The sequence below is a fragment of the Mesoplodon bidens genome (assembly GCF_964165515.1).
Source record: "Mesoplodon bidens genome assembly, chromosome: 1".
NCBI classification, from domain to species: Eukaryota; Metazoa; Chordata; class Mammalia; order Artiodactyla; family Ziphiidae; genus Mesoplodon; species Mesoplodon bidens.
The window spans coordinates 76,589,195-76,598,636 of NC_138176.1; the positions used below are offsets into that span (position 1 = coordinate 76,589,195).

The 9,442-nt window shown below is 41.3% G+C and overlaps 1 protein-coding gene and 1 pseudogene across 5 annotated transcripts in view; both read left to right on the forward strand.

The window, feature by feature from the left end:
- The window catches only part of SEC24B (SEC24 homolog B, COPII coat complex component), a 92,758-nt gene extending 86,532 nt beyond the window's left edge, over positions 1 to 6,226 (forward strand). For all 4 annotated transcript variants that reach the window (XM_081225487.1, XM_081225488.1, XM_081225489.1 and 1 more), the window contains 2 exons: positions 5,614 to 5,717; positions 5,962 to 6,226. In XM_081225487.1, coding sequence (XP_081081613.1) covers positions 5,614 to 5,717; positions 5,962 to 6,076 — 219 coding nt within the window. In that variant the 3' untranslated portion in view covers positions 6,077 to 6,226. The remainder of the gene's footprint in view (positions 1 to 5,613; positions 5,718 to 5,961) is intronic.
- Positions 6,227 to 7,714: 1,488 nt separating this feature from the next.
- Positions 7,715 to 9,031, forward strand: LOC308625717 (annotated as a pseudogene). The gene is made up of 2 exons: positions 7,715 to 7,866; positions 8,363 to 9,031. The product of its transcript is annotated as an uncharacterized misc_RNA (transcript).
- The last annotated feature ends 411 nt before the right edge of the window (positions 9,032 to 9,442 follow it).

Genomic DNA, 9,442 nt, shown 5'->3' on the forward strand with positions numbered 1-9,442 from the left:
GATGAATCCGGCTAATGGTTTATCAATTTTGTTTATCTTCTCAAAGAACCAGCTTTTAGTTTTATTGATCTTTGCTATTGTTTTCTTTGTTTCTATTTTATTTATTTCTGCTCTGCTATTTATGATTTCTTTCCTTCTGCTAACTTTGGGTTTTGTTTGCTCTTCTTTCTCTAGTTCCTTTAGGTGTAAGTTTAGATTGTTTATTTGAGATTTTTCTTGTTTCTTGAGTTAGGCTTGTATAGCTATAAACTTCCCTCTTAGAACTACTTTTGCTGCATCCCATAGGTTTTGGATCATTGTGTTTTCATTGTCATTTGTCTCTAGGTATTTTTTGATTTCCTCTTTAATTCAGTGATCTCCTGGTTATTTAGTAACGTATTGTTTAGCCTCCATGTGTTTGTCTTTTTACATTTTTTTCCCTGTAATTCATTTCTAATCTCATAGCATTGTGGTCAGAAAAGATGCTTGATATGATTTCAATTTTCTTAAATTTACTGTGGCTTGATTTGTAACCCAAGATGTGATCTCTCCCGGAGAATGTTCCATGCACATTTGAGAAGAAAGTGTAATCTGCTGCTTTTGGATGGAATGTCCTATAAATATCAATTAAATCTATCTGGTCTACTGTGTCATTTAAAGCTTCTGTTTCCTTATTTATTTTCATTTTGGATGATCTGTCCATTGGTGTAAGTGAGGTGTTAAAGTCCCTTACTATTATTGTGTTACTGTCAATTTCCTCTTTTATAGCTGTTAGCAGTTGCCTTATGTATTGAGGTGCTCCTATGTTGGGTGCATATATATTTATAATTGTTATATCTTCTTCTTGGATTGATCCCTTGATCATTATGTAGTGTCCTTCCTTGTCTCTTATAACATTATTTTAAAGTCTATTTTATCTGATATGAGTATTGCTACTCCAGCTTTCTTTTGATTTCCATTTGCATGGAATATCTTTTTCCATCCCCTCACTTTCAGTCTGTATGTGTCCCTAGATCTGAAGTGGGTCTCTTGTAGACAGCATATAGATGGGTCTTGTTTTTGTATCCATTCAGCAAGCCTGTGTATTTTGGCTGGAGCATTTAATCCATTCATGTTTAAGGTAATGACCATTTTCTTAATTGTTTTGGGTTTGTTTTTGTAGGTCCTTTTTTCTCTGTGTCTTCCACTTAAAGAAGTTCCTTTAGCATTTGTTGTAGAGCTGGTTTGGTGGTGCTGAATTCTCTTAGCTTTTGCTTGTCTGTAAATCTTTTGATTTCTCCATCGAATCTGAATGAGATCCTTGCCAGGTAGAGTAATCTTGGTTGTAGGTTCTTCCCTTGCATCACTTTAAGTATATCATGCCACTCCCTTCTGGCTTGTAGAGTTTGTGCTGAGAAATCAGCTGTTAACCTTATGGGATTTCCCTTGTATGTTATTTGTCGTTTTTCCCTTGCTGCTTTCAATAATTATTCTGTGTCTTTAATTTTTGCCAAGTTGATTACTATGTGTCTCGGTGTGCTTCTCCTTGGGTTTATCCTGTATGGGACTCTCTGTGCTTCCTGGACTTGGGTGGCTGTTTCCTTTCCCATGTTAGGGAAGTTTTCGACTATAATCTCTTTCGAATATAATCAAATATTTTCTCGGGTCCTTTCTCTGTCTCTTCTCCTTCTGGGACCCCTATAATGCAAATGTTGTTGCGTTTAATTTTGTCCCAGAGGTCTCTTAGGCTGTTTTCATTTCTTTTCATTCATTTTTCTTTATTCTGTTCCGCAGCAGTGAATTCCACCATTCTGTCTTCCAGGTCACTTATCCATTCTGCCTCAGTTATTCTGCTATTGATTTCTTCTAGTGTAGTTTTCATTTCAGTTATTGTATTGTTCATCTCTGTTTGTTTTTTCTTTAATTCTTCTAGGTCTTCTAGATACAACATTTCTTGAATCTTCTCGATCTTTGCCTCCGTTCTTTTCCCGAGGGCCTGGATCATCTTCACTATCATTATTCTGAATTCTTTTTCTGGAAGGTTGCCTATCTCCACTTCATTTAGTTGTTTTTCTGGGGTTTTATCTTGTTCCTTCATCTGGTACATAGCCCTCTGCCTTTTCATCTTGTCTATCTTTCTGTGAATGTGGTTTTTGTTCCACAGGCTGCAGAATTGTAGTTCTTCTTGCTTCTGCTTTTTGCCCTCTGGTGGATGAGGCTATCTAAGAGGCTTGTGCAAGTTTCCTGATGGGAGGGACTGGTGGTGGGTAGAGCTGACTGTTGTTCTTGTGGGCAGAGCTTAGTAAAACTTTAGTCCACTTGACTGCTGATGGGTGTGGCTGGGTTCCCTCCTTGTTGGTTGTTTGGCCTGGGGCGACCCAACACTGGAGCCTACCTGGGCTGTTTGGTGGGGCTAATGGCAGACTCTGGGAGGGCTCACGCCAAGGAGTACTTTCCAGAACTTCTGCTGCCAGTGTCCTTGTCCCCACGGTGAGCCACAGCTACACCCGCCTCTGCAGGAGACCAACACTAGCAGGTATGTCTGGTTCAGTCTCCCTTGGGGTCACTGCTCCTTCCCCTGGGTCCTGATGCACACAGTACTTTGTGTGTGCCCTCCAAGAGTGGTGTCTGTTTCCCCCAGTCCTGTTGAAGTCCTGCAATCAAATTCCGGTAGCCTTCAAAGTCTGATTCTCTAGGAATTTCTCCTCCCGTTGCTGGACCCCCAGGTTGGGAAGCCTGATGTGGGGCTCAGAACCTTCACTCCAGTGGGTGGACTTCTGTGGTATGAGTGTTCTCCAGTCTGTGAGTCACCCGCCCAGCAGTTATGGGCTTTGATTTTATTGTGATTGCGCCCCTCCTACCGTCTCATTGTGGCTTCTCCTTTGTCTTTGGATGTGGGGTATCTTTTTTGGTGAGTTCCAGTGTCTTCCTGTCGATGATTGTGCAGCAGCTAGTTGTGATTCTGGTGTTCTCGCAAGAAGTGAGAGCACGTCCTTCTACTCCGCCATCTTGGTTCCTAATCCCAGTTCTTCCTTTCTATTTTCCCTTGGCAACCACTAGTTTACTTTCTATCTCTACGGATTTGCCTGTTCTGGACAATTCATATACAGTATATGGAATCACACAATATGCAGCCTTTTGTGTTTGACTTCTTATACTTCTCACAGTGTTTTAAAGGTTCATCCATGTTGTAGTATGTATGAGTAGTTCATTCTTTTTTTTTTTTTTTGCGGTACACGGGCCTCTCAGTGCTGCGGCCTCTCCCGCTGCGGAGCACAGGCTCCGGACACGCAGGCTCAGCAGCCATGGCTCACGGCCCCAGCCGCTCTGCGGCATGTGGGATCCTCCCGGACCGGGGCACGAACCCGTGTCCCCTGCATCGGCAGGGGGACCCTCAACCACTGCGCCACCAAGGAAGCCCCATTCTTTTTTATGACTAAATAATAGTCCATTGTATGAATATACCACATTTTGTTTATCCAGTAATCTGTTCACGGGCATTTGGGTTTTATTTCTACTCTGGGGCTGTTGTGAATAGTGCTGCCATGAACAGTTCATGTAGAAGTGTTTGTGTGAACATCTGTTTTCAAGCTTTCTTGAGTATGTAACTAGGAGTGGAATTGCCGGGTCATATGGTAAACTCTAAGTTTAACTTTTTGAGCAACTGCCAAACTGTTTTCCAACAGCTTTAACTTCTCTAATTGAAATTATTTTGCTGATAATAAACATAATCTTTTCAGTAGGCCTTTACTGTATGTGTGTTAATACCAAGGAAATATGATTCTGAAAGCAGTTCTTTATACTTAATGGAAAAGGCCTTCCTTATTGTAAATATATCCTTTCTCCTAAATGAATATAAATTCAATGTGATTCTTACCACATTCGCTGTTTATTTTTTTAAATTTGACACATTAATCCCAGAGTTCATTTCTAAGACTCAACAAATGAGGATAATTAGGAAAAGTTTGAAAAGAGAGAATACTATCAGCAGCGGGGAAAGCACGTGAAAAACAGGTCCTGCTAAATAAAATAGTAAACTTTATTTTATAGCTGTATTTATGCACAGTGATACTGGCACAATAAACATATCAGTAGAACAGAACAGAATACAGAAATGAATCTAATTCATGAAAAATAGAATGCGGTAAAGATTGTATTTCAAATCACTGAAAAAATGGAATATTAGAAAAATAGTATTTATTATATTAAAATGGGTAAGGCCTTTGTAAGTCAGTGGTAGAAAAGGTTAAAGAATCTGAGAGCATAAAAATAAAACATTTCTATCTGGTAAAATAAGTAAAGCCAAAAGACAACCAAATCAGAAGATTATCGGTAACTCATATGACTGGAAAGGGGCTTATTTCTCTAGGATAAGAAGTTCTTTTACAAATCTTTAAGAAAAGGACATCTCGGGGCTTCCCTGGTGGCTCAGTGGTTAAGAGTCCGCCTGCCGATGCAGGGGACACGGGTTCATGCCCCGGTCTGGGAAGATCCCACATGCCGCGGAGCGGCTGGGCCCATGAGCCATGGCCGCTGAGCCTGCGTGTCCGGAGCCTGTGCTCCGCAACAGGAGAGGCCACAACAGTGAGAGGCCCGCATACCGCAAAAAAAAAAAAAAAAAAAAAAAAAGAAAGAAAGAAAAGAAAAGGACATCTGCACTCCCTCAAGTAAGAAAAGAAAAATGAGGAATAATTTGAACAGGCAATTCATGGGCAGAAAATATAGTAGTGGCCATATGAAACAGTGTTCAACTTCATTTGTAATTAAGAAAACAGAATAACAGCATAGCATTTCTTTCATTTATCAGATTTTTGCCAGCTGGTAAAATTTTTTTAAATTTGATAACAGGCAGTAATGCAGAGGGAATAGGTCAACAGGCCTGTCAAATACTATTGATTGGACTCTACATTTACACAGTCTTTTGGAGGGTCATTTAACAATATCTGTTCAAATTAAAATCACACAGTGTATGAAACAGTAAATTATTTACTCCTAAGAATATATCCTATAGGTATATTCATGGAAGTATTTATATGTACACATATACTTGTAGCATTAAATAAGTAATATCTATGAATCTATTCAAAAGAATACAACCTGAAGAGAGAATAATGTGCAAAATATAAACTTTTTAGGTATCTAACATAGTCTTGCATATAGTGTTTAAATATATTTACACATTCACACTATTCTTTAAAATTCCTTGCCCTTAAATTTTAAGGACTAAAGAAAACATACAATTCCCTAAGAATGCCTATTATTAGAATAGGGTATAGTGTATAGTTGTTTATAAGTGAAATTGGAGCCTAGTGATAGCCCCCTTCTCTTGAATACTTCCTTTAGAAGAAACATACAAAGTGTAACACAATATACATGAAATACTAATCATTGTGTATGTTTTATTGACTTGTCTGGAAAAAAGTATAGTATTCAGGTAAAATATCAGTCACATACTTATCATTAAGTATATCTTATGACTTAGAAAAATATAAATAGATTTATCAACAGTGTAAATTTCATATATTTGTTTGCTGCTGTTTGGGCTGGGAATCGAGTGCTGGCAGTTGGTTGGTGATAGTGGCAATCATGATTGAGTCCTAACACTACCTAAGTCTATGAGAAAGGAAATAATCTCCTAATTACATTTTTTACCAGACACATCTTCCAGAGCTAGACACCCTTTCATCAGAAAGAGCTAGATCCTTTATAACCTGGCTTAGAGACAACAGACCATTAAACCCAATTCTTCACGTGGTAAAGTAAGTACTTCTATAACTTAATTATGAAATTGTCTTATCCTGTCCAATCTATGTGAAATTGTTTGTCTTCAAAAACAAATTTTAGATAATAATATCAAAATACATTCTAGTGGTAGAATGCTATTACTTGATTAACATCCCCTATTCATTTTCAAGTCCCTATGAATTAGTAATTTTTTTAATAAGTATAAGTATTCTTTTTAATAGTATGCATTATAGATAAAAACTCCTTTTTCTTCTTCAGAGATGAGAGTCCTGCCAAAACAGAATTTTTTCAACATTTGATTGAAGACCGGACAGAAGCCGCATTCTCTTACTATGAATTTTTGCTTCACGTTCAGCAGCAGATTTGTAAGTGAAGTGGAATAAAATTGAATAAGAAGAAAAACGTCTATAACCTAGGTAAAGCGTAATCTGTCAGAGAAGCACATAGGAAATTTGAAATGTAGGCATTTGTTGTTACAAGAGACAATGTGTAGCATAGCACCTGGTCTGAGGCTTTGGCAAAAGGTAAAGAGGAAGAAAGAACTTGACAGACTTTCTTCATCCTAAATTAATGGTAATGATGATGCTGTTTCACGAAGTATATTTTGAATTGGTTTCCACACATTTCCAGTAGTGCAGCAGTACAGTGCTCTGTTCATTGCAAGCCGGCGAACTTATGTAGTTATGTGGGATGATATGTCATAATGTAATATTAGATAAATTCCCTTTTCTTATAATTAATATAACATTTCTGGACTTGAACTCTGACAAGAGATGCCAAAAGGCAGTGGTACCGTGTTATTTGTTTATATGAATTACTTTTTAACAAGGAATGATTCATATTCATTAAATGAATTCAATATTTTCCCTATAAAAACAATAGAGTTTCAGTACATGAACTATAGAAAAAATATATATATAATGTACATAAATGTTACATTTGTAAAGAAAATGTAAAAATGTAACTACAGAATATGAATTGCTTAAACTGTGCTGCATTGGTGGATGACAACTCTTTTGGTGGCAGTTAGAGAATGAGGTTGACTAATGCATATTACAAATTGAGTCCACAAAAGAAACACAAAACTCTTTGTAATTCTGTTAAATCTTTTATGTGGATTTATTTATGATCAGCCTACTAATTAAAAATATTTTGCTTGACAATATGGCTTGGTGTTTGTGTGTTTGTGGTAGGGGAGAGTTGGTGGTATTTTTACATATAGGATGTATTGAATTTATTGCTTGGGGAAACGCAATGATACCACATTTCACTAGGTAATATATGTGAATATGTTTTCATTAATTTGTGGACATTATCAAATACTTTTTCTGTTTGTATTCTAAAAAAACACTACTTTCAAAACACATATGATTATTGACTAATCATAACCTTAATTTGTTTTTCTTGGTTAAATTAGGCATTTTTTCCTGCACATGCATAGCAAGAAAATTTTTATAACGTTGTGACTATCCTGTTGAATTGACTTTAAGATTACCATCTTGGGGGCCTCCCTGGTGGCGCAGTGGTTGAGAGTCCGCCTGCCAATGCAGGGGATACGGGTTCGTGCCCCGGTCTGGGAGGATCCCATATGCCGCGGAGCGGCTGGGCCCGTGAGCCATGGCCGCTGGGCCTGCGCGTCCGGAGCCTGTGCTCCGCAACGGGAGAGGCCACAACAGTGAGAGGCCCTCATACCGCAAAAAGAAAAAAAAAAAAAAAGATTACCATCTTGAACTTTGAGAGTGATTTTATTCTGATGGAAAAAAAAACACCTCATTTACTAACAGCTTATTTACTGTAAAAACTGTTCATGATCCATTAGCTTGTAAATAAAATTTTATTATAAATACTTTAAAAGTCCCATTGATGAACTTTGGAAGGAAAAAGGCTCTCGATGTGCGTGGTGAGTGATTTCTACCGGTTTGTGTTTGGTGGACCTCTTTTCTTTGGATAAAAATAAAAGTACTCTCTCGCATTCCCTGCTAGAAATGAGAGGTTAAATGACTCACCCCGGATGACGTTAGTAATTAGCGGCCGAGCCAATAGTAGACGTCAGATGCTCTGCACACCCACCACCTTCTCCCAGCCATCCCCGCACCGTGCTGCGTCCGGGAGGGGACTCTTGTGGGACGCGAGGAACGACTGCAGTACTCCAAGGGCAACCGAGTACTGTCATTTTACAATGCAAAGTATCGTGTTTCTACTTTAAGAAAGATGAAACGGGGCTTCCCTGGTGGCGCAGTGGTTGAGAGTCCGCCTGCCGATGCAGGGCACACGGGTTCGTGCCCCGATCTGGGAAGATCCCACATGCCGCGGAGCGGCTGGGCCCGTGAGCCATGGCCGCTGAGCCTGCGCGTCTGGAGCCTGTGCTCCGCAACGGAAGAGGCCACAACTGTGAGAGGCCCGCGTACCGCAAAAAAAAAAAAAAAAAAGTTTTGTCTTTGGATAGTTTGTTCTTCAGTTAATAGGTATTTATAAGTACTAATACTTGCTAGATACTGTTCTAGGCCCAAAACACATAAAATCCCTGCTTTCACAGAGCTTACACTGCAGAGTGAGCTTGTGGAGGACTGGGGGAAAGACAGTACGTTTATATGTCAGGTGTGGTGAATGCAACGGAGAAAAATAAAGCCAGATAAGGAATCCAGAATGCTGGTTTTAGCACGGGCTGCAGCAGCGGCTGCAGCTCCTCTTCAGCATCGAGCCGCTCCGGAAGTTCCAGCAGCTCCCCTGGCTCTCCGAGCCCTTCTCGGCGCAGGCATGACAGCAGGCGGCGTTCCCGCTCCAAATCCAAACCACCCAAAAGAGATGAAAAGGAAAGGAAACGGCGGAGCCCTTCCCCTAAACCCACCAAAGTGCACGTTGGGAGGCTCACCAGGAATGTGACCGAGGATCATATGGAGATATTCTCCACCTACAGGAAAATTAAAATGATTGACGTGCCTGTAGAAAGGATGCACCCCCATCTGTCTACAGGCTACGCGTATGTGGAGTGTGAGAATCCAGATGAAGCCGAGAAGGCGCTGAAGCACCAGGACGGAGGACACATCGATGGCCAGCAGATCACTGCCACCGCTGTGCTGGCCCCCCCGGCCTCGGCCAACCCCCAGGCGATTCAGCCCTCCCAGGAAGGAGAGTGACGCCACCGCCTCCCACGTGGCGCAGGTCCCCCCCACGGAGGAGGAGAAGGGCGCGTCCCCCTCGGCGCAGGTCCACCGGCCGCCGCAGCCCCAGGAGCCGCTCCAGCTTCAACTCCTCCCGATGCGCAGGGCCACCGAAGCTCTGCCCTGTGACTTGTATCCCCTCCAACTCACTTTTGTCACTTTTCTAGCCGAAGGAGGATCGAAAGGAAAGAAATCCCTCACTCGGGCAGGCCTCGAAGGTGAAGGCAGTAATTGCCACGTTTCCCCTGGCGGCAGAGTTCCGGCTTCAGGAGCGTTGTTGGTTTGGGGTCGTGCTTATGAAGATGCCCTCCAGTCTTCTGGCTAGAAAGCGTCCGCATTTCTAGTTCCTGAGAGGCAGTTTAGTGGCAGAGCCCGCAGGGATGAGCAGGGGGCTTCAGGAGCAGGTACATCCCCAGCCTGGGAGCATGTTTTCCCGTTCCACAGATGACCTGGGGCCCATCTGGTGGCCTGCTCGTGCCCTAACCTGTTGGCCTGCAGGGTACCACAGGAAAGGTGTGCTTTTATGCAACTGCCGTTCCTGTTAGCCTGGCCCTGCTCCCCTGCATGAGTCCTTTTCT